The sequence below is a fragment of the Rhinoraja longicauda genome, chromosome 40, assembly GCF_053455715.1.
Source record: "Rhinoraja longicauda isolate Sanriku21f chromosome 40, sRhiLon1.1, whole genome shotgun sequence".
NCBI classification, from domain to species: Eukaryota; Metazoa; Chordata; class Chondrichthyes; order Rajiformes; family Arhynchobatidae; genus Rhinoraja; species Rhinoraja longicauda.
The window spans coordinates 13,459,669-13,484,292 of record NC_135992.1 but is presented as its reverse complement, the minus strand read 5'-3'; the positions used below and the strand labels follow the sequence as shown (position 1 = coordinate 13,484,292).

The following is a 24,624-nucleotide window of genomic DNA, read 5'->3' as shown; positions in this document are numbered from 1 at the left end:
ATTGTGTGTCTATCTTTGGTGTAAACCAGCATCCCCAGTTCTTTCCTACACAACTACTGACCTCCCATCTACCTCATTGGAGATCCCGGGACTCTCTTTAATCAGACTTTACTCTGCACTAAATGTTTTTCCTGTAACTGCACAGTCAGCTTGATTGGAGTCATGTGTAGCCTTTTTACTGGCTGGACAGCACGCAACAAAAAGCTTTTCCCCGTAACGCTGTACATCTAAAGTAACAGTCACTATTATAGAGATAGAAAAACAAAACTCCTGGTCAATAGAGTAACCTTCTGGCCATTACTTTAACACTATCGCTCGCTCGTGTGTCAGACGTTAGCTCGCTGTTGGCTTCCATCGCCGTCCAACATGTTGACAGAATTGGTCCCCCGACGCGTCACAGAGTGCATCGTGTTGTCTTCTGTCATTACTCTATTAATCTTACTTATAACTATTATTTATCTTATTACTATTATTATTTTATTTTCCTACCTTTTCTTGTTCTGTATTTTTTATGCTCTGTGTAAAGCACTTTGAATTGCCATTGCTGAATGAAATGTGCTATATAAACTTGCCTTGCATTAATTGAGGTGCTCATACATTATGTCACAAGCACCTCAGGTTAACAGTCAGTGCACTTAATGCAACGAACATAGTTCTTCTCCACATCTGAGAGAATGCCAGCCATGGGCGGCAGTGTGGCCCAAAGATACTAGAGGAACAAGGTGAACCACTCCGTTGAAATCGCCTATACTGAAGTGTAGTACGCAAAGGAGTGCAACGTCCGCCATTTTAGTAGGCAAAACCTGCCGTCCGCTCTGCCTCTCGCAGTGTAGTCAGTGTTTTGGGGGAACAGTATGTGTGATGATACCATTAAAATGCAGAGTATATCTCATCTACCAATTCACAGATTTTTGTTATTTTTCTTTTAAAATGTTTCTGCAGGTTTCTGCTGACTAAAATGGTTCCGTGACGTACTACGGTTTTTAGGGTCGAGTGGTCTATCGTGCTCTGCTCTATTATCTTTGGTGTGGCCTAGCAGTAGAGTTGTTGCCTTACAGTGCCAGAGACCCGGCTTCGATCCTGACGCTTGTGTGCACAGTTTGTACGCTCTCCCCGTGACCTGCGTGGGTTTTCTCCAGGATCTCCGGTTTCCTCCCACACTCCAAAGACGAACAGGTTTGTTGGTTAATTGACTTGGTATTAAAAAAAAAATGTAAACATTGTTCCTGGTGTGTGTAGGGTGGTGTTAATGTGCGGGGATCACTGGCAACTCCACTGCGCTACCCTAGGGGCACATCATGATAATGAAAGATTTATAGAAGCCACTTACCAAATCCTTACCTGCTGTTCCAAAGACATTAGTCACTTTGTCAGGTGTTCAAAGGGCATACTGGTCTACCAAAGAAATAATGACAAGATTACTATTGTGTCCACCACAAGACAAGTCACACAAGCATTCAAAGTCATAGACAATTCCACCAGGTGGCGCTTCAATGGCAGCCTGGCCTACAGTCTGTCTGCCCCTCTTGTCTTTTTTCCGTTATTTTTCGTGAGTTTTAAAAGTATGTGTTGATGTTTGCGTTAAAATATATTTTTTGTGTCCTGTTGCTTTTTATTGTAATGACTGTAGGGCAAATGTAATTCCTCGTACGCTGCAAAACATACGCGGCTAATGAAGTATGATTGTGATAGTCACTCAAAAAGAACAGAAACCTGCCATTCGGCCCATCTTTTGCATGCTGACCAAAATGCACCATCTAGACGAGTCCCAGCAGCCTGCGTTTGGCCAATATATCGCTCTAAATCTTTCGTATCCATGTGCCCGTCAATATGTCTTTTAAATGTTTTAGTACCTGCCCTGACTACCTCCTTCGGCAGCAGGTTCTATACACCCACCACCCTCTGTGTGGAAAAAGTTGCCCTGTTAAATCTTGCCCCTCTCACCTTAAACTTATGTCCTATCATATCATATATCTACAGCCGGAAACAGGCCTTTTCGGCCCTCCAAGTCCGTGCCGCCCAGTGATCCCCGTACATTAACACTATCCTACACCCACTAGGGACAATTTTTACATTTACCCAGCCAATTAACCTACATACCTGTACGTCTTTGGAGTGTGGGAGGAAACCGAAGATCTCGGAGAAAACCCACGCAGGTCACGGGGAGAACGTACAAACTCCTTACAGTGCAGCACCCGTAGTCCTCTGGTTGTTGGTAAAGTCTCCGTGATAAAAAGACTGCATTCACCCCATCTATTCACCTCATGATCGCATACACCCCAATAAGTGCACCCCTCATCCTCCTGCGCTCCTCGGAATGAGATCCCAACAGGCCCAACCTCTCCCTACAGCTCAGGCCCCCAAGTCCTGGCAACATCCGTGTAAATTTTCTCTGCACTTTGGCCAGCTGAACAATATCCTTCAGAAAAGCAGGGTCACCAAAACTGAACGCAAAACTCCAAATGCAGCCTCGCCAATACCTTGTGTAACTGTAACACAACACCCCAACTTCAATACTCAATGCCTTGACTGATAAAGGCCAATGGACCAAAAGCCATCTTGACCAGCCCGTGACGCAACTTTCAAGGAACTATGTACCCGCACCAGTTCCCTCTGTGTAAGAAGGAATGGCAGATGCTGGTACACACCGAAGAAAGACACAATGGAGTGACTGAGTGGGACAGGCAGCATCTCTGAATAGAATGGGCAACGTTTTAGGTCGAGACCCCACTTCGGACAGCCTGAAGGGTCTCGACCTAAAATGTCACCCATTCCTTCTATCCAGAGATGCTGCCTGTCCCGCTGAGATACTCCAGCATTTTGTGTCTGTCCTTGATCCCTCTGCTCAACAACCCTCCCCAGGACCCTGCTATACATCAACTCGTCAGCTAAAATTGACACAAGACTAGCAAGCCCAACCCGTAGACTTCTTGGAGAGACAAGGAACTGCCGATGCTGGAACCCTGCATAGAATACAAAATGCTGGAGTAACTCAGCAGATCAGGCAGCATCTCTGGAGGGACTGGATAGCTCTTCGGTCTGAAGAAGGGTCCCGACCCAAAAACGTCACTCAACCCTTTTCTCCAGAGATGCTGCCCGACACGCTGAGTTACTCCAGCACTTTGCAGAAGTCCTATTTCGGGATAGGTGACAATGAGGAATGAGGAATGAACCGTTCCAATGAGGAATGAACCGTTCTTCAGACTTCCAGTGCTTTCGTATCATCAGCAGCCCCCACAGGCCAAATGCTTGACACAAGCGCAGGATCATCCATTTTGCAGGCTGGTATTAGAGCCAGCCTGGGTTCCTCAGCTTGCACTAAGTTGCCCCAGCCTCTGTCATTTCTCCAACAACCAAAAGAATAAAGTTCTCAGCCCTCAGGCTCATGGTATTAGTGTCTTGAGACTAGGGGTGCCAACTATCTCGCTCCAAATAAGGGACAAGGTGACATCACCGCCCCGCGCCCCACATGACCTCACCCAGCCAGCTGCCACGTGCTCCCGCTCCACCAATGGCGGCCGCCCGGGCCGGGAGGAGGATTGCTATGCAACCTCCATCAGGCGGCGGCCAGGCCTACAGCACCCACCCCCCCCCCCCCCATGGCCTAATACCCCCCCCCCCCCCCATGGCCTAAGGGCGGTTCCGTAAGGGGCAGACCAATTTCGCCCAAAATACGGGATGTCCCGGCTAATACGGGACAGTTGGCAAACCCTACTTGAGACAAACCTGTGCCAAACTGTGAAAACTGGAATACAAAATGGTTACCAACAACCCTTGAAGCAGAGGAGAGGACAGTGCCAGGGTAGCTACCGATTATTGTCCAATGGACCTTGCTTTGAACAACGGGGCACACGATGAATCAGGCTAAGTCCCAAAACATTCTTGTCAAGTGTTGCAATGCTGAGGCTCATCAAGGCACTGGTCAGGCCGCATGTGGAATACTGTGAGCAAATTTGGGCCCCATATCTGCGGAAGGATGTGCTGGCTCTGGAGAGGATCCAGAGGAGGTTTGCATGAATGATTCCAGGAATGAGTGGGTTAGCATATGATGAGCATTTTTGACAGCACTTGGCCTCTACTCACTGGAGTTTAGAAGGTTGAGGGGGGACCTCATTGAAACTTATAGAATAATGAAAGGCATAGAGAGAGTGGATGTGGAGAGGATGTTTCCACTAGTGGAAGAGTCTAGGACCAGAGGTCATTGTCTCAGAATTAAAGGGCGCTCTTTTAGAAAGGTGGTGAGGAGGAACTTCTGTAGTCAGAGGCCAGTTAATCTGTGGAACTCATTGCCACAGAGGGCTGTGGAGGCCAAGTCAGTGGATATTTTTAAGGCATAGACAGATTCTTGATTAGAACGGGTGTCAAGGGTTATGGGGAGAAGGCACGAAAATGGGATTAGGAGGCAGAGATCAGCCATGATTGAACAGTGTAGACTCGATGAGCCGAATGGCCTAATTCTATTCCTCTAACTTGGATACAAAGTGCAAAGAGTTAATGTCAGAATAAAAGGGTCTGTGCAACAAAAAAAAAAGCATTTTACATTTGGGGGAGGGAAGGAACAGGTTTGAGAGAAGAGGTTCTTTCCAGCATGAACATAGCTAGTCCTGTTATGCTAACCATTGCTTCTACCTTTGTTGCAACATTATCTATCACCACTAGAGGCTCTCGGAGAGTTGCATGGCTAGCAGGCTGGGTCTTGGATATAAAAGGACACAAAGTGCTTTCAATGCGTCCGAGTTTAGAGATACAACACAGAAGCAGGTCCTTCAGCTCACCGAGTCTGCACTGACCAGCGATCACAATCCTACCCACACCAAGGACAATGTAACTGAGCTAATTAACCTGCAGATGGACACAGAATGCTGGATAAAATCAGCAGGACAGGCAGCATCTCTCTGGAGAGAAGGAACATGTGACGTTTCGGGTAGAGACCCTTCTTGCTTTGTAAGCTCACACACATTTAAAAAAAAACACATTCTTATTGGGTAGGAAAAGAAAATGCAGACGCTGGTTTAAATCGAAGGTAGACACAAAAAGCTGGAGTAACTCAGCAGCATCTTGGGAGAGAAGGAATGGGTGATGTTTCGGGACGAGACCTTTTTCAAACACATTCTTATTGTCTGTCCCAGGCAGCCGGTGGAGTCGGTAATCTACACAAGTACTGGGGAGCAGCAGACTGAGGAGGGAGATGACGTGCATACCTGTGATGCCGAAATACGGGACGCATCTTGCCGTGCTGTGAGATCGGAGGACGAGACGTTGGCGGGAGCCCCTCTGTGCAGCCTCATGCTGACCTTGCGCTCCCTCTCCGCTCGAGAGATGGGCCTGGGCGAGGTATTTGCTGCTAGGACAAGAGGCACTCGTTAAACCACATTCCCCACATACCGTTGTGCCAATAATTAGCAGACGGGAGAGTTATCCTGTGTAGGAAAACAAAACTGCAGATGCTGGTTTAAAATCGAAGGTAGACACAAAATGCTGGAGTAACTCAGCAGGTCAGGCAGCATCTCGGGAGAGAAGGAATGGGTGACGTTTCGGGTCGAGAACCTTCTTCAAACTGATGTCAGGGGAGGGGGCGGGACAGAGATAGAACGTAGTCAGAGACAGGAAGACTAGTGGGAGAACTGGGAAGGGGATGGAGAAAGCAGGAATGATCTGAAGTTAGAGACGTCAATGTTCATACCACTGGGGTGTAAACCACCCAAGCGAAATACGAGGTGCTGTTCCTCCAATTTGCGTTGGGCCTCATTCTGACAATGGAGGCGGCCCAGGACAGAAAGGTCAGATTTATCCTTCCTGGTTCACGTACCATGTCAATGGATATTTTTACGGCAGCGATTAGATTCTTGATTAGTACGGTGAGTACTGTCAGGGGTTACGGGGAGAAGGCAGGAGAATGGGGTTGAGAGGGAGAGATAGATCAGCCACGATTGAATGGCTGAGCCGACTTGATGGGCCGAATAGAACAATTCTGCTCCTGTCACATGAATTTCAGAGATGATTATAGTGGTTCGGGGAAATGCGGGATGCCTTTAATGGGTAAGACTTTAGAGAGAGAAAGAGCATGAAACAGGCCCTTCGACTCAGAGTTCACGCCAACCAGCGATCACCCCGTATGCCAGCACTACCCTACACACACCAGGGGCAATTTAACTGAGCCAGTTGACCTGCACGTCTTTGGAGTGTGGGAGAAAACCGGAGCACCCGAACAAAATTCACATGGTCACGGGGAGAAGGTACAAACTCCGTACAGTCAACACATGTTGTCAGGATCGAACCCGGGTCTACTGCCGTGGTCTAATATTAACACCTAGGAAGGAACTGCAGATGCTGGTTTACACTGAAGATAGACACAAAATGCTGGAGTAACTCAGCGGGAGGGGCAGCATCTCTGGAGAGGAATGGGTGACGTTTCTGGCCTTGACCGGAAACGTCACCCGTTCCCTCCTGTCCAGGGATGCTGCCTGCCCCGCTAAGTCTAATATTAACGGTGCTTAAAATAGGAGACCCAGGACCACCAATGGCAGGAGTCAGCTACACCAAGCCGACCCTTCAGCAGTCAGATGCCAGATCCATTTATTTTGCTCAGGAGAAAGATAAAATTAACCAAGTTTATTCCAGCGCCAATCGTAAAAAGATACAACTGGATTTGCCGGCAAACGTACAGCAATGTAATGAACCCAAAGGATGCCCAAAATATACAAAGACCCCATTTATAGGGCACCATGGATCACAAAATATTTTTGGCAAGTTATTAGCATGGGTCAATAATAATAGACTTCTCGTATGCTAACGGACATACGATCTCCCAATCTACTCCATTCTGACTTGCATTTTAAATTTTTTTATTTTTTTTTTAAAATCGGCATTTTCTCTGTAGCTTTGACACACAGAAAATAGGTGCAGGAGTAGGCCATTCGAGCCAGCATTGCCATTCAATATGATCATGGCTGATCATCCAGAATCGGTACCTCATTGCTGTTTTCTCCCCATATCCCTCGATTCCTTTAGCCCCAAGAGCTATAATCTAACTCCCTCTTGGAAACATCGAGTGAATCGGCCTCCACTGCCTTCTGTGGCAGAGAATTCCACAGCTTCACAACTCCCTGGTTGAAAAAGTTTTTCTTCATCTCAGTCCTAAATGGCCTACCCCTTATTCTTAAACTGCGACCCCCCTGGATCTGGACTCCCCCAACATCAGGAACGTATTTCCTGCATCTAGCCTGTCCAATCCCTTAATAATTTTATTTGTTTCACTACGATCCCCTCTCATCCTTCTAAATTCCCTTGAATATAAGCCCAGTCGACCCATTCTTTTAGCATATGTCAGTCCCGCCATCCCGGGAATTAACCTGGTGAAGCTACGCTGCACTCCCTCAATAGCAAGAACTAGACAAAGTGGACCTATTGGGCCAAAACGTCTCCTGCATTGGTGCAGTACCCTATCCTCCCCCTCCTTCCCCCTTATCCTTCCCCCTTATCCTCCCCCCCTCCCTCCCTCCCCCCCCCCCCCCCCCCCCCCCTAGGAGATAGATTTAAACTTTAAAATGTGAATAACTTTAAAAATATAACCCATTTCAATGAAACTTCTTCCATTAGCACCAAAGGGACAACGGTGAGTAAGGAGGGCCTAAAATTGTCATGCTATCGTGTACCGGTTTGGCTGTAGTTCAGGAACAAACAAACGAGAGTTTTAGTAGGTAGATGTCCTTCCTCCAATTAGGAGACCAAAACCGTACACCACACTCCAGCGCATAACAAAAAAGGTTTTCACTGTACCCCAGGACACGTGATGATAGACTAAAGCAAGAGAGAAGATACTGACCCGACTGCTGGACACGGGCGGCCTGAGTGGGGAGGGCGGCATCTTGACCGTTCCGTAACCGGCTGCCCACGGCGACGGCCCCCGTGCCGGCCGGCAGAACCCGCGTCGCGGAACTGCGCGTCTGCACTACGCGCTCTTCGCGCTCGTGGTCTCTCCGCTCACGCTCGCTCTCCTCTGGGGTGCGGCCCGCGCCCTGGAAATGAGAAAGGAGGACGTTGGCAACTCTCGAAATGAAAACGCCATTCACTCAGGCTTCTGCCTCTCTTCACCCCAGACATGCCCATCAGTTCTTCACGCCTCGATCATTGAACATGTTGGCGACCGATCATCACTTCAACGCCCGTCCCACATCCAGGATCTTTTAGCACTAGATATACATCCATGTCCTCCACGGCTTTCTGTGGTAGAATTCCACACGTTCACCATTCGCTGGGTAAATACATCTCCCAATTGTAGTTCTCAAATGGCATCTACCATATCCCCAAGGATGGGGAAACATCCTTAAAATATAGTCAGTTTAGTTCCATGGGAAGAATTGGACAGGTTTATGATAACTCAAAAGTCATGGTGTCATCCTGCATGGAAAAAGATCTTTTGGCCCAAATGCACCACCTACACTAGTCCCACCTGCTTGCATTTGGCACACATCCCTCCAAACTGTTCCTATCCATGTGCCTGTCCAAATGTCATTCTTCATAACTCCAGTGAAAGTGGGCCTAATTTCTTTAGATTTAGAGATACAGTGCGGAAACATGTCCTTCAGCCCACCGAGAAGGCACCGACCAGCGATCCCTGCACACTAACACTATCCAACACACACTAGGGATAGTTTGCACATTTTACCAAGCCAATTAACCTACAAGTCTTTGGTGTGTGGGAGGAAACTGAAGATCTTGGAGAAAACCCATGCGATCACAAAAGACAACAGGTGCAGGAGGAGGCCATTCGGCCCTTTGAGCCAGCACCACCACTCAATGTGATCATGGCTGATCATTCCCAATCAGTACCCCGTTCGTGCCTTCTCCCCGTACCCCCTGACTCCGCTATCCTTAAGAGCTCTATCTAGCTCTCTCTTGAATGCATTCAGCGAATTGGCCTCCACTGCCTTCTGAGGCAGAGAATTCCACAGATTTACAACTCTCTGACTGAAAAGGTTTTTCCTCATCTCCGTTCTAAATGGCCTACCCCTTATTCTTAAACTGTGGCCTCTGGTTCTGGACTCCCCCAACATTGGGAACATGTTTCCTGCCTCTAACGTGTCCAACCCCTTAATAATCAAATATGTTTCGATAAGATCCCCTCTCATCCTTCCAAATTCCAGTGTATACAAGCCTAGTCGCTCCAGTCTTTCAACATATGACAGTCCCGCCATTCCGGGAATTAACCTAGTAAACCTACGCTGCACGTCCTCAATAGCAAGAATATCCTTCCTCAAATTTGGAGACCAAAACTGCACACAGGACTCCAGGTGCGGTCTCACCAGGGCCCTGTACGGGGAGAACGTGCAGGTTTGAGGGCTAATTGTCTTCTGAAAAATTGTAAATTGTCTCTAGTATTTGTCGGATAGTGCAAGTGTGCGGGAATCGCAGGTTGGCACGGACTCGGTGGGTCGAAGGGCCTGTTTCTCTAAACTAAACTCCAGAGAATGTTGGTCAATCCTACTCACATCCTACTCACATTTTTAATAGAACTACTCCCCTTTCATTCATTGAGCAACTGCACAGTAAAGGATCTGAACAGAGTGCAATGTTACACAATTCTTTTTTTTTTAAATTGGATGTTATATGAAAAAACATCTGATTGCAAGCCTGTGCCCAGCACCCAAATACACCCGTGTAACACGCCTGGACTTACAAACTTCAGCATGTTCCAATCAAAGACGTAGTCGTACGAGAAGCCCTGCCGGTGGAAAAGGTTCCTGAAAAGCTGGCGCAGGTACGAATAGTCAGGCTTGTCGTCAAAACGCAAGGAGCGACAGAAGTTCAGGTAGGTAGAAAACTCAGCTGAGAGAGGAAAGAAGGGGAAAATAAAAAGATCAGGATCACAGACGCACTGAAACACGACTTCTCAGCCAAGAGACACTGGGACAACCAAGAGTCAGTGGGACACGTCACAGAGGAATATCAAGTCACAAGCAAGGATATTTAGCGTAGGATGGAACTGCAGATGCTGGTTTACACCGAAGATAAGACACAAAATGCCGTAGTATCTCAGCGGGACAGGCAGCATCTCTGGATAGAAGGAATGGTGACGTTTCGGGTCGAGACCCTTCTTCATACAGAGAGTAAAATAGTATTATCGACTAGAAACATCACCCATTCCTTCTATCCAGAGATGCTGCCTGTCTCGCTGAGTTAATCCAGCATTGTGTCTATCTTCAGCACGGATATTTAGTCTGGAGAAAGAGCGATGCATGCAAACTTGGAGCCATAGAGCACGGAAAGAGGCCCTTTGGCCCAACTTGTCCATGCTGACCAAGATGCCCCAGCTAAGCTACTTCGATTTGTCCATGTTTGGCCATAACCCTACAAAGTCTTTCCTATCCATGTATCTATCCAAATTCCTTTCAAGTGTTATTGTATTTGCCTCAACTACTTCCTTTGGCAAGAGAGAAAATGCTGGAGAAATTTGGTAGGTCAGTCAGCATCTCTGGAGGACATGGATAGGCGACGTTTCGAGTCGGGACCTTTCATTCAGTCTGAAGAAGGACCCCCGACCTGAAAAACATCACCTATCCATGTGCTCCAGGGATGCTGCCTGACCCACTGAGTTACTCCAGCGTTTTGTGTCTTCCCTTGTTAAACCAGCATCTGCAGCTCCTTGTATCTACTTCCTCTGGCAGCTTGTTCCATGTACGCACCACGCCACTGCAGAAGTTAAATTACAACATAGACCACAACATTTAAGATTCTGCCCCACGTCACTTACTTGCCAAGTAATCCATTTACTTGAACTGCAAGAGGCAAGGAATACCAGGCTTTGAAGATGAAGGCACAGTGGTAGAGTTACTGCCGCACAGCGCTTACAGCACCAGAGACCCGGGATCGATCCTGACTACGGGTGCTGTCTGTAAGGTGTTTGTACGTTCTCCCCGTGACCTGCGTGGGTTTTCTCCGAGATCTTCGGTTTCCTCCCACACTCCAAAGACGTGCAGGTTTGTAGGTTAATTGGCTTGGTATAAACGTAAATTGTTCCCAGTGTGTGTTAATGTGCGGGGATCGCTGGTCGGCACGGACTCGGTGGGCTGAAGGGCCTGTTTCCGCGCTGTATCTCTAAAACCAATTCTCATGAAGGATACCCATGGAAAGCGAGCAGCAGGATATGGTCCAATCAGTCTGAATTTGGACATCAGGCTGATCGAACCGGAACTAAAGGGATTGGGTGCGAAGAGAGGAAAACAAAATGCGAGAACAATGACAAGAGGAGTGGCATCATAATATTATGAAGAACTACGGATCAAGGAGGTATTTGAAGCAGGGACTATCCCAACATTTAACAAACAGTTAGGCAGGTACATGGATAGGACAGGTTTGGAGGGATATGGACCAAATGCAGGCAGGTGGGACTAGTGTAGCTGGAACAGGTTGGGCCGAAGGGCCCGTTTCCACACTGCATCACTCTATGACTCTAAAAGTTAACGAAGAGACCTTTGTTGTCAAACTTCCACCATTTTCTAAAGCAAAGTTAAAAAAAAGGGCAGGCTGATAAAGATTTTCCAGGTGCAAGTCCGTGAGTCAACATGCACGATCGCCTGCAGGCACAGCAGAAAACATTGACTAGGAACCCAACCTTGGCATTGACACACGAGTTTAAAGCACATACAGTATTTAAAGAACCGCAGGGAAGGGCAACTCAGAAATTTGTTCCTTCAGACGCTAAGCAAACAAACTCACCGATAGTCAACAAAGAAGGCATCAAATGTAACCGGAATTCTGTGCTTCTTCGAATATGTAGGTTCATAATTTCATGAATTCTAGGGAGGATTAGGCCATTCGGCCCATCAAGTCTATACTCTGCCATTCAATCATGGCTGATCTATCTTTCCCTCTCAACACCATTCTCCTGCCTTCGCCCCATAACCCCTGGCACAAATACTAATTAAGAATCTGTCATCGTCGGCCTAAAAAAAATCAATTGACTTGACCTCCACAGCCTTCTGTGGCACTTAATTCCACAGATTCACCACACTTATATCAACAGTAGGCCAGGACATAAGGCAGAGGGTGTGCAGCATAGGTTTACTAGGTTAATTCCCGGAATGGCGGGACTGTCATATGTTGAAAGACTGGAGCGACTAGGCTTGTATACACTGGAATTTAGAAGGATGAGAGGGAATCTTATCGAAACGTATAAGATTATTAAGGGGTTGGACACGTTAGAGGCAGGAAACATGTTCCCAATGTTGGGGGAGTCCAGAACAAGGGGCCTCAGTTTAAGAATAAGGGGTATGCCATTTAGAACGGAGATGAGGAAAAACTTTTTCAGTCAGAGTTGTGAATCTGTGGAATTCTCTGCCTCAGAAGGCAGTAGAGGCCAATTCTCTGAATGCATTCAAGAGAGAGCTAGAAAGAGCTCGTAAGGCTCGAAGGGCCGAATGGCCTCCTCCTGCACCTATTGTCTATTGTCTATTTAGGATGGACAAACCCAGACGAGGCGAGTTACCGGAGCTCTTAACATAATGGTGTAGGAAAATAACTGCAGATGCTGGTACCAATCGAAGATATCACAAAATGCTGTAGTAACTCAGCAGGTCAGGCAGCATCTAGGAGTGAAGGAATGGGTGACGTTTCAGGTCGAGACCCTTCTTCAGACTGAAGAAGGGTCTCGACCCGAAACGTCACCCATTCCTTCTCTCCCGGATGCTGCCTGACCTGCTGAGTTACTCCAGCATTTTGTGATACTCTTAACATAATGGGATACCTAATGTGCAGGTACTAAAAAACACCTGCGTTAAAAGGTCCACAGACAAAACATTTCAATTTAGTAACGGCTTTGCCATATTATTCTTAACATAAGGGATTATAATCCAAAACAAGTTTTTGCTGGTAGTCTCAGTAATATCTAATCACCACCGAGTTCACTGATGCTATGCGAGGTTAAATGTGATACCAAGTTCCCTGGATGTGGGTTGAACAAGCTGCCAGCCTTGAAAAGCGCTCTGCTAATATGTACCCAATTGTTCAGAGTTCAGCAGGATTTTAATAAAAGCTTCAACTGGCTGACTTCCGTGGGTAAAAGATTTTCATTTGTTCCATTCCCAGCACATAAGATAATTAAACACTCTTGGGCCTTGAAGTCAATAAAGGTGGGGAATGTCATTTCTGTGGTACAAGCCATAGGCTTGTACGTAGCTGTTTAGAGATACAGCGCGGAAACAGGCCCTTCGACCCACCCAGCCCGTGCCGACCAGCGATCCCCGCACATTAACACAATCCTACACACACTGGAGACAAGTTACACTCATACCAAGCCAATTGACCTACAAACCTGTACGTCTTTGGAGTGTGGGAGGAAACCAAAGATCTCTGAGAAAACCCACGGGGAGAACGTGCAAACTCCGTAGACAGCACCCGTAGTCGGGATCAAACCCGGGTCTGTGGCACCGCGAGGCAGCAACTCTAACGCTGCGCCACCCGGTGGTAAATGGGAATTAACTTGATGCCGCGATTACCCGAGCGGAAAGCAAACACCCATCAATGCCAGGGGCACTCACACGGGTAGCTCTTGCACAACACTTCGATTGGAGTGGACATCTTTTTCTCGCTGATGCGCTCGTACTTCTGCCGTTTAGTGGCCGCTTTCAGTCCCTGCCATGGCAACGAGCCCAAGTTAAAATACATCAGGACGTAACCCAGTGACTCCAGGTCATCACGGCGACTTTGCTCTGTGGAGATTTTTTTTTTTTTTCATTTTAAAAAGTCTAGGCGCCAAGATTTAAATTCAAGAGTTACTAGCAATGGCATTAAGGGATTCTCTAAATTCACAAACCAAAAGCATCTCTCAATTTCCCCCAGTACAACAGAAGATAATACTTTATTGTCACAGTGAAATTCTTTGCTTGCAAACCTTGCCAAGGTATGCAAATAGTCACCCATAAAGGGCACTTACAAAATTACAGATTCCCCCCCCCGCCCCCCAGGTCCCCCTTTTTGTTCTCCCCCCCCCCCCCCCTCCCTCCAGGCAATCCCCCCACGCCGGGCCCTCCATTGTTCTTCACACCAATCCCCCCACTCCTGGCCCTCATCGTAAGAACATATCTGCAAAATTATCTGTGCTAGTTGTTATAGTACATGCCTCCTCTGGCAGCTCCTTCCACATACCCCCCGTGATGGTTCATTAAACAGGGAACAGTGCAGCACAGGAACAGACCCTTCGGGCCACAATACTTGTACCGAACATGATGCCAAGTTTAAAACTTAGCTTAAAAAACTTTAAGCTTAAGATTTAAAGCTGAAAGTTTAAACTTGAACAAGTTCGGTTCATTAAGGTGGCCTTCTCCCTCCTGAGCCCAATTGCAGCATTAATCATGGACTGTTTTCCTCCTCCATTCCCATCTCTCTCACACACACACAAGCTCCCTTCCCAGTCATTGAAGATCTGTCTTCCTCTAACCTTCTCTTCCCACCACCCACTCCCTGCCCTCCTCCCCCCTACCTCCAATATTGTCTGAAACTACAAAGGCTGTGCAGTGATTGCAGTGTGTAAGTCACCGATCGCTTACCGATGCCCAGGTGGGTGTTGATGGAGGCGTACCGCGCTGTACCAGTCAGATTTTTGTTTTCCCGATATGGGATGTGCTGGTGAGTCCGCGCGTCGCGATATTTCTTGGCCAGGCCAAAGTCGATGATGTAAACCAGATTCCCCTTCTTGCCCAAGCCCATGAGGAAGTTGTCTGGTTTCACATCGCGGTGGATGAAGTTTTTGGAATGAATATACTCAATTCGACTGATCTGGAGAGGCGGCAAAGTGAAGAAAGGCACAGGAATTGTGCATCAGCGACTCATTATCAGCTTCTGAACATTGGAGATGCACCAGACCCGGCTTTCTGCTCCGGCCAGATATTTTTTTAGTTTAGTTAAGAGACAGCACAGAAACAGGCCCCTCGGCCCACCGAGGAAATCGAAGATCTCGGAGAAAGCCCACGGGGAGAACGTACAAACTCCGTACAGACAGCAGCCGTAGTCGGGATGGAACCCGGGTTTGCGGCGCCGCAAATGCTCTAAGGCAGCAACTCTACCTCTGCACCTCTGTGCCACCGGAATGCCCCAAAATACGAAGAATTCTTACTTGCAGCAGCACAACTGATTGCAAACACAAAGTTCAACAGATAATATTAAACAAAAAACGTTTAATAAATTTAAAAAACTCGATATAATGCAAAAACACAAAGCCCAAGGTCCCTAATTCAACCCAGGCAGTTTGTTGTTTAGTTGGAGTTCGTAGCGTTCAAGAGCCTGATGGTTGTTGGGAAGAAGCTTGTTCCCGGAACAGCACATTAGTTTCCAGATCTATTTTAGATTAGTTATGGAGATACAGCGTAGAAACAGCCCCTAGGGCCCACCGAGCCCACGCCGACCAGCATTCCCCGTACACGAGCACTATCCTACACGCACTAGGGACAATTTACAATTTTACACAAGCCAATCAACCTGCATATCATTGGAACGTGGGAGGAAACCGGAGAAAACCCACTCGGACATGGGGAGAACACACAAACTCCGGACAGACAGCACCCCAGTCACGATCGATCCAGGGTCACCGGAGCTGTGAGGCAGCAACTCCACCGCTGTGCCACCGTGCCGCCCCTACTTCCTGACAGCAGGACTGATGGGTCTGGGCACGGTGGCGTGGGTTCTTGATGATGCCCGCTCCCTTTTTCAGACAGCACCTCTGCAAAGGAGAAGGCTCACCGTTTCCACTTTTCATAGTCATAAGAGAGAGGAGCAGAATCATGTCTGCACCACCATTCAATCATGGCTGACCTATTGCTCCCTCCTAACCTCATTCTCTTGCCTTCTCCCCATAACCCCTGACACCGCATTAATCATCTGTCTATCTCTGCCTTAAAAACATCCACTGACCTGGCCTCCACAGCCTTCTGCAGCAAGGAATTCCACAGATTCACCACCCTCTTTTCATCCTCTGCTGTGTCCCATTATCACCTTCTTTCATCCCCTGCCTTTTATTTAACTTCCCCCACCTCTGTCAAACCTTCCTGTTTGTTCCCTTCCTCCTCTACATTTTAAACTTCTATGTGCACTTTAGCATCTCGCAGATGCTGCCTAACCTGCTGAGCATTTCCAACAATTACACTTCTCGTTTCAGATCGCCAGCAGGGATTTATTATTTGTGTTAAAAACGTTTCTGATACGTAATCTGGAGTTTCAAGAACTAACAACCCACGGGTTCCTCATTTGTTCAGTTTAGGCCCCGCGAATCCTTGCTTCAGTTCCTCGTTATAAAACACTATTTAACTTGAGCTGGGAAAATGAGAAGTTGAAAAGATAAATCAACTGCATCTCACGCCAAAAAACCTGCCATGGTCAGCATGAAATTGGACACTTAGTTTTGGAGATTTAGCATGGAAACAGGCCCTTTGGCCCACCCAGTCCACACTGACGAAGTTCACACTAGTTCTATGTTGTGCCCCACGTTCTCACCAATTTGCGTACGTTTGCACACTTCTTTGGCACGGGGAAGGAAATCAGAGTAGCCGGAAGTGAAAAGGGGACCGTGCGAACTCCAGAGACAGCACCCAAGGTTAGGATCAAGCCCAGGTCTCTGGCACCGTGAGGAAGCAGCTCTAGCCACCGTCCATTGCTCCTCAGCATGAAACTCTTGCAAGTAAAACTCTCTCCTGCTGGTGATATAATTGCTTTCTTGGTGAGAATTAAAAGCTGGGCGGATGTGCATGCTGATTAAATGTGTCGACCATTGATGCATTTCTTGCCCTTCCTCAACACCAGATGACAAATAGTAACACTTTACATTTATATAGCACCTTTGAAAAGTTACTTCCTACTGTGAACTCAAGAGATGGAATCTGGACTCTGGAGTAAGAGCTTATGAAGGTCAAACCCAAATACCTCAATTTTTGAGTGTGGGCAGAAGGGGGGAAATGTTTTGGAAATTGTTATAATTCTAGGCTTGTGCCAATATTTATATTGACATTAATATATTATTTTGACATTATCAACTCTGACATTGACCAGTGAAAATCAGCTACCCCATCCCCATTTAAAAGTGACCAAGTTTTAGAAAGCACGTCAGAAAAAGCTGCCGTACAAAGATTTTCGGGCAGCGCGGTGGCGTAGCGGTAGAGCTACTGCCTTACAGTGCCAGAGTCCCGGGTTTGAACCTGACTACAGGTGTTATCTGTACAGAGCTTGGATGTTCTCCCCATGACATGCGTGGGTTTCTCCGGGATCCTCCCACACTCCAAAGGTTTGTAGGTTAATTGGCATGGGATAATTGTAAATTGTCCCTAGTGTGTGTAGGACTAGTGTTTGTGTGTGGGGATCGCTGGTCGGTGCGGATTCGGTAGGCCAAAGGGCCTGTTTTCCGCCCTGTATCTCTAAACCAAAGTATTGCTGGACAAGAGACAAATGTACTCCAAAGACGTACAGGTATGTAGGTTAATTGACTGGGTAAATGTAAAAATTGTCCCTAGTGTGTGTAGGATAGTGTTAATGTGCGGGGATCGCTGGGCGGCGCAGACTTGGTGGGCCGAAAAGGCCTGTTTCCGCGTTGTATCTGAAATATGAAAATATATAATATGAAATGGGTGGACACAATTTGACAAGAAAAAACACCGCAGAGAATTTTGATTAGTATTCCCCATCATGTTAAGTATTGGTATTTGTTTCACATGCCATCTTCAATCCCCCATACCTGCTCATTTGCCCTTTAAATTTTGTGTTATTATTATTATTTGCATTGTATTTGTACGGGTGTCAGAGGTTATGGGGAGAAGGCAGGAGAATGGGGTTAGGAGAGATAGATCAGCCATGATTTGAAACGGAGGAGAAAAATGTTCCCAATGTTGGGGGGAGTCCAGAACCAGGGGGCCACCGTCTGAGAATAATGGAGAGGCCATTTAAAACCGAGATGAGAAAAAACTTTTTCACCCAGAGAGTTGTGAATTTGTGGAATTCTCTGCCACAGAAGGCAGTGGAGGCCAATTTACTGGATGAATTTAAAGAGAGAATTAGATAGAGCTCTAGGGGCTAGCGAAATCAAGGGATATGGGGAGAAGGCAGGCACGGGTTACTGATTGTGGATGATCAGCCATGATCACAATGAATGGCGGTGCTGGCTTGAAGTGCCAAATGGCCTCCTCCTGCACCTATTTTCTATTAGACTGGATGGGCCGAATGGCCTAATTCGTATCCTATCACTTATGATAGCATGAGAAAATATATCTTTTGTTCTCTTTCCAAATTTGAAAATTTAATCCAAGTTCATTTTATTCTTTGGTGGTTCCATAAACCCTTCCCCATTTTCCAGCTACGCCGCTCAGATTGGCCGCACGTTACGAAGGCTCATCCATACCATCTGGTCTGCCAGGAGCAGCACGGTCTTCAGACTGAACTTGCGCGAGCAGAAGTTGAAGAGGTCTTCGAGACTGGGCCCGAGGAGCTCCATCACCATCACGTTGTAATCCCCCTCGGCGCCGCACCATTTAATGGAAGGGATCCCAACTGCGGGCAAGAGAATCCAAACATCAGTCGCACATAGCCGCCAAAGCAAACGCGTAGGAAGGAACTGGTTTACGCCGAAGATGGGCACAAAATGCTGCTGCGACTCAGTGGGACAGACAGCACCCGTGGAGAGAAGGAATGGGTGAAGTTATGGGTCGACCCATAACGTCACCCATTCCTTCTCTCCAGAGATGCTGCCTGTCCCGCTGAGTTACTCCAACATTTTGCGTCCAACCACCAAGCGAACTGCTGGTTAATAACAACAACATAATCCTGCTCAATTGAAAGGGAAAGAGCAGTTGCTATAATTGACCTCCTCTTGCCAGGACACAGCACTTGGCCGATAACTGTGGTGGCTGCAACTGGCTGACAATATATAATTTGCACATGACCCAATTGTTTTTACTGTGTAATCAACACGTGCTGGTGACTCAAGAACTGAAAGATGTTTTGCTGCAGCAAGCAGCCAATACACACACAATAGAAAATCTGGCAGACACCATCTGTAACCACTTAGGATAAGATTCAGTGTTGTGCTCACCATCACGTGCACAAGGGTGACACTGTGGAGCTACTGCCTCACAGCGCCAGAGACCCAGGTTCGATCCTGACTATGGGTACTTGTCTGTACGGAGTTAATACACTCTCCCCGTGACCAGCGTGGGTTTTTTTAAAGTTTTTTTTTAAACGAGATCTTCGGTTTCCTCCCACACTCCAAAGACCTTCAGGTTTGTAGGTTAATTGGCTTGGTATGAATGTAAAACTGTCCCTAGTGTGTGTTGGATAGTGTTAGTGCATGGGGAAATCGTTGGCCAGTGCAGACTCGGTGGGCAGAAAGGCCCGTTTCCGCACTATATCTCTAAACTAAACCGTCGCAGTAGGAACACGGGAATACTGCTCAGACATCTTAAAATTGCGTGTAATCACACAAGTCCATGCTCATAAACGTTGCACCTCTGAAGAAGACGCAGGTTAAAAGTACCGTGGGAAACGAGGGATAATTGCATTGGTAGAAAGTAACACTTCCAATTCTTCATAAATTCATAGGTTCTAGGAGCAGAATTAGGCCATTCGGCCCATCAAGCCTACTCCTCATTTCAATCATGGCTGATCCATCTTTCCCTCTCCATCTCAATCTCCTGCCTTCGCCCCATAACCCCGGATACCTGTACTAATGAAGAATCTGTCAATTTACACCTTAAAAATACCCATTGACTTGGCCTCCATAGCCACACCGTGCATGAGATTGTGCATCGTCCGGCTCGAATTAACACGCTTTAATATCCAGAACGAGGTTTGATTTTAAAAAAATCACTAGACCAAGTGGACTCGTTGGGCCCAAACCTCTCCTGCATTGGTGCAGCACCCTATCCTCCCGTCCTCCCTCCTCACTCCATCCCCCTTAACCCCCCTCCCTCCAACCCCTCCCCCACTCCCCTTCCCCACTCCATCCCCCTCAACCCCCCCCCTCCCTCCTCCACCCCCCCCTCCCTCCTAGGAGATAGATTTAAATTTTAAAATGTGAATAACTTAAAAAATATAACACCCATTTCAATGAAATTTCTTCCATTAGCAAAGGGACGACGGTGAGTAAGGTGGGCCTAAAATTGTCGCGCTATCGTGTACCGTTTTGGCTGTAGTTCAGGAACAAACCAACAAGAGTCTGAGTATAAAGATTGTGTGCATTCACAGTAATCTTTGACTGCAAGATTTTAAATACTCAACTAACATGGAGTCAACTGTTACAACACAGCAGATCCAAACATGCAACTTCCTCACTAATCATGTCGTTGTTTAGCAATCATCCGTAATCTGGGAGGTGGTTAAACTGTCCCCACAGGAACACCTTTCAATTCCCACACACTTGCACGCACACAGAATTAAGAAACCGGCACAGTTGGACATGAAAGGATAAACCCTAGAGAAAACTAGGCCAAGTGGACCCGTTGGGCCCAAACCTCTCCTGCATTGGTGCAGCACCCTCTCCTCCCTCCCCCCCAACCCCCCCTTATCCTCCCTCCCTCCCCCCGCAAATCCCTGAGATAGATATTTCAACTTCAAAATGTGAATAACTTAAAAAATATAACACCCATTTCAATGCAACTTCTTCCATTAGCACCAAATGGACGACGGTTTTAGGTGGGCCTAAAATTGTCGCGCTATCGTGTACCGTTTTGGCTGTAGTTCAGGAACAAACAAACAAACAAACAAGAGTTTTAGTATATAGATGATTATGCATTGAAAGGTGTTTGACCACTCTGCAAATACATAATGGACACTTAATATTACATATGGGCTATAATTTAAACATAAAAGCTGGGTTTTTTTTGGCAGCTATTGAGTGGGCAATTGTATTTTGTGCAAGGACACGCGACTCTTTGACATTCCATTTGACAGTTTTACATCCGATGTCACGTAGAGGCATTGGGCGAGAAAGAGGAGGCGTGCAGAAACAGGAGCAGGATTATATAACAAAGATGTGATGGTCGAGTGACAGAGACCCAGGTTCGATCCCGACTACGGGTAGTCTGTACAGAGTTTGTACGGCCTCCTCATGTTTATTTTTAAAGTATGTGTATGTATATGTATGTGTGTGTGTATATACATATATATATATATATATACATACATACATATATATATATATATACATACATACATACGTGTACTTGTGGGTATGTGTGTATATACACACTGAACTCTTTTTCTTCTTGTTTATCGTATTGTTTGCAGTGTACTATGTTTACATATTCTGTTGTGCTGCACTAAGTAGGAATTTCATTGTTCTATCTGGGACACTGACAATAAAACACTCTGGACTCACTTGGGTTTTCTCCGATGTCTTCAGTTTCTTCCCACGCTCCAAAGACATACAGGTTTGTAGGCTAATTGGCATGGTATAAATGTAAATTGGCCCTAGTGTGTGTAGGATAGTGCAAGTCATAGAGTGATACAGTGCGGAAACAGGCCCTTCGGCCCAACATGCCCACACCGGCCAACATGCCCCAGCTACACTAGTCCCACCTGCCTGCGCTTGATCCATATCCCTCCAAAACCGTTCTGTCCATGTATCTGTCTTAATGTTTCTTAAACGATGGGATAGTCCCTGCCTCAACTACCTCCTCTGGCAGCTCGTTCCATACCCCCACCACCCTCTGTTTGACAAAGTTACCCTGCAGATTCCTATTATATCTTTTCTTCTTCACTTTCTACTCCAGCCTTTTGTGTCCATCTGTAGATACAAGGAACTGCAGGTGCCGTTTAACAAAAAAGAGGAAAAGTGCTGGAGTATCTCAGGGGTTCTGGCAGCATCTCTAAAAATACAGATGGGTGGCGTTTCAGGTCGGATCCTTCTTCAACGTATGAAGGTCCTGACCCAAAGTGTCACCCGACATGTTCTCCAGAGATGCTGCTTGACTCACTGAGTTACTCCAGCACTCTGTGTCCTTTAATGTATAAAACTGCTCAAGCAGCAGCAGTTCACAGGAAGCAGACAAATCCAAATCCGGACTGTGAGTACCCAGTCTCCTCGCAAAACAACAAAAGCTTGACAGTACAGTCAGGCAGCATGCACTTGCAAATAAACATACTTGTCCATGCCAAGTTAGATTTCACTTAAGGCAACTCTGCTCCAGATCTGATCACATTTCTTTGGCCCATGTTCAGACCAGGGCTGAATCCCAGAAGAGCAACTTTGCTTGACATGAAAGCCAACATTTGAGCAAACAAGGAGGGCCTCTGGAATCCTAACCAATATCTTAACATCCTAACCTCACCAAACCCAAGATAGACATAGCGGGACGGGCAGCATCTCTGGAGAGAAGGAATGGGTGACATTTCAGGTCGAGACCCTTCTTCAGAACCTGAACCCGAAACGTCACCCATTCCTTCTCGCCAGAGACTGCCTGTCCTGCTGAGTTACTCTAGCATTTTGTGTCTATCTTTGGTTTAAATCTGCAGTTCCTAATCTACCCTAACCTAACCTCGCATCCTAACTTATCCAAACCAATAGGCATCAAAAAGGCAAACTTCTGTAACTGGAATAATAAATAGCTCAAAGGAAGTCAGTTGTGATTATTGAACACCAATCACCGTAGCTATGGACATCGTAGCATCTGGCCCATATCCCTCCAAACCTGACCTATCCCTGTACCTGTTTAACTGCTCCTTTAATGTTGGGATAGTTCCTGCCTCAACTACCTCCTCTGGCAGCTCGTTCCACACACCCACCACCCTTTGTGTGAAAAGGTTACCCTGCAGATTCCTATTAAATCTTTTCCCCTTCACCTTAAACCTGTGTCCTCTGGTCCTTGAATCACCTACTCTGGGCAAGAGACTCTGTGCGTCTACCCGATCTATTCCTCTCATGATTTTATACACCTCTATAAGATCATCCCTCATCCTCCAAGGAGTGGAGTCCAGGCCTACTCAACCACTCCCTTTAGCTCAGATCCCCTTGTCCTATTAAATCTTTTCCCTTTCACCTTAAACTTACATCCTCTGGTCATCTATTCTGGGCAAGTCTGCGTCACCAGACGGGTCACCAAGGAGGAATTGAAACAGTCATTTCATTCCCACCCACGTTCCCTGGCAAGGTCCCCAAAATATCAGGCATGGCGACATGTGTTGTCAGACAGTACATATCCAGCCTTCATCTCCTATTTTGGGATGACTCAAACAAGCCCAGATGGAACAGAGAATTTCTGAACAGCATCCAATCCGGCAACACAGTTTACTTAGGAAAAGACTGCAGATGCTGGTTTAAATCGAAGGTAGACACAAAATGCCGGAGTAACTCAGCAGGTCAGGCAGCATCTCGGAAGAGAAGGAATGGGTGACGTTTCGGGTCGAGACCCTTCTTCAGACTTCAGCCACGTTCTCCCCGTGACTCCAGAGATGCTGCCTGACCCGCTGAGTTACTCCAGCATTTCGTGTCTACCTTCGATTTAAACCAGCATCTGCAGTTTTCTTTCCTTCCCCTTCTCGCAAATGCACTTCAGTTTCATCAGTTCCGACACAAACATCCTCTCTTACAACACCCTAAACTTCAATTAGCTTCAACTTGTTGAAATTCACACCCGACATTAAACGAGACAAAAAAGACCAAATGTAACTTTTCACTGAACCACAGTGGGGACATTTGGTCAAATACAAAAAGAAATTTTCAAGAGGTGGAGAAAAGACACTCTCAGCCGAATCTCACAACAAATCTTCACAGTTCAAAGTGATTCCACTGCAGTGTCTCTCCATTTGGACTCGCCCAAGAAATATGGACTCACCCAAGAAATGAAGAGTGCAAGAGAACAACATAAGGCATGTGTGTCGGAAGGAACGGCAAATGCTCGTTTACACCGAAGATGGACATGAAATACTAGGTTAATTCCCGGAATGGCGGGACTGTCAAATGTTGAAAGACTGGAGCGACTAGGCTTGTATACACTGGAATTTAGAAGGATGAGAGGAGATCTTATTGAAACGTATAAAATTATTAAGGGGTTGGACACGTTAGAGGCAGGAAACATGTTCCCAATGTTGGGGGAGTCCAGAACAAGGAGCCACAGTTTAAAAATAAGGGGTAGGCCATTTAGAACTGAGATGAGGAAAAACTTTTGCAGTCAGAGAGTTATGAATCTGTGGAATTCACTGCCTCAGAAGGCAATGGAGGCCAATTCTCTGAATGCATTCAAGAGAGAGCTAGATAGAGCTCTTAATAGGGCGGCACGGTAGCGCAGCGGTAGAGTTGCTGCTTTACAGCGAATGCAGCGCCGGAGACTCAGGTTCGATCCTGACTACGGGTGCTGCACTGTAAGGAGTTTGTACGTTCTCCCCGTGACCTGCGTGGGTTTTCTCCGAGATCTTCGGTTTCCTCCCACACTCCAAAAACGTACAGGTATGTAGGTTAATTGGCTGGGTAAATGTAAAAATTGTCCCTAGTGGGTGTAGGATAGTGTTAATGTACGGGGATCGCTGGGCGGCACGGACTTGGTGGGCCGAAAAGGCCTGTTTCCGGCTGTATATATATGATATGATATGATGATATGATTAAGGATAGCGGAGTCAGGGTGTACGGGGAGAAGGCAGGAACGGGGTACTGATTGA

At 46.8% G+C, this 24,624-nt stretch overlaps 1 protein-coding gene across 3 annotated transcripts in view; it reads right to left on the bottom strand.

The window, feature by feature from the left end:
- The window catches only part of LOC144611549 (casein kinase I), a 53,627-nt gene that overhangs the window by 3,526 nt on the left and 25,477 nt on the right, over positions 1-24,624 (bottom strand). The window contains exons 4-10 of one of the 3 annotated variants that reach the window (XM_078430697.1): positions 18,377-18,525; positions 14,547-14,775; positions 13,539-13,709; positions 9,680-9,828; positions 7,826-8,018; positions 5,202-5,344; positions 1,331-1,395 (exon numbers count right to left, since the gene is read on the bottom strand). In XM_078430697.1, coding sequence (XP_078286823.1) covers positions 1,363-1,395; positions 5,202-5,344; positions 7,826-8,018; positions 9,680-9,828; positions 13,539-13,709; positions 14,547-14,775; positions 18,377-18,525 — 1,067 coding nt within the window. In that variant the 3' untranslated portion in view covers positions 1,331-1,362. The remainder of the gene's footprint in view (positions 1-1,330; positions 1,396-5,201; positions 5,345-7,825; positions 8,019-9,679; positions 9,829-13,538; positions 13,710-14,546; positions 14,776-18,376; positions 18,526-24,624) is intronic. The other 2 variants (XM_078430698.1, XM_078430699.1) reach the window with 2 other exon arrangements.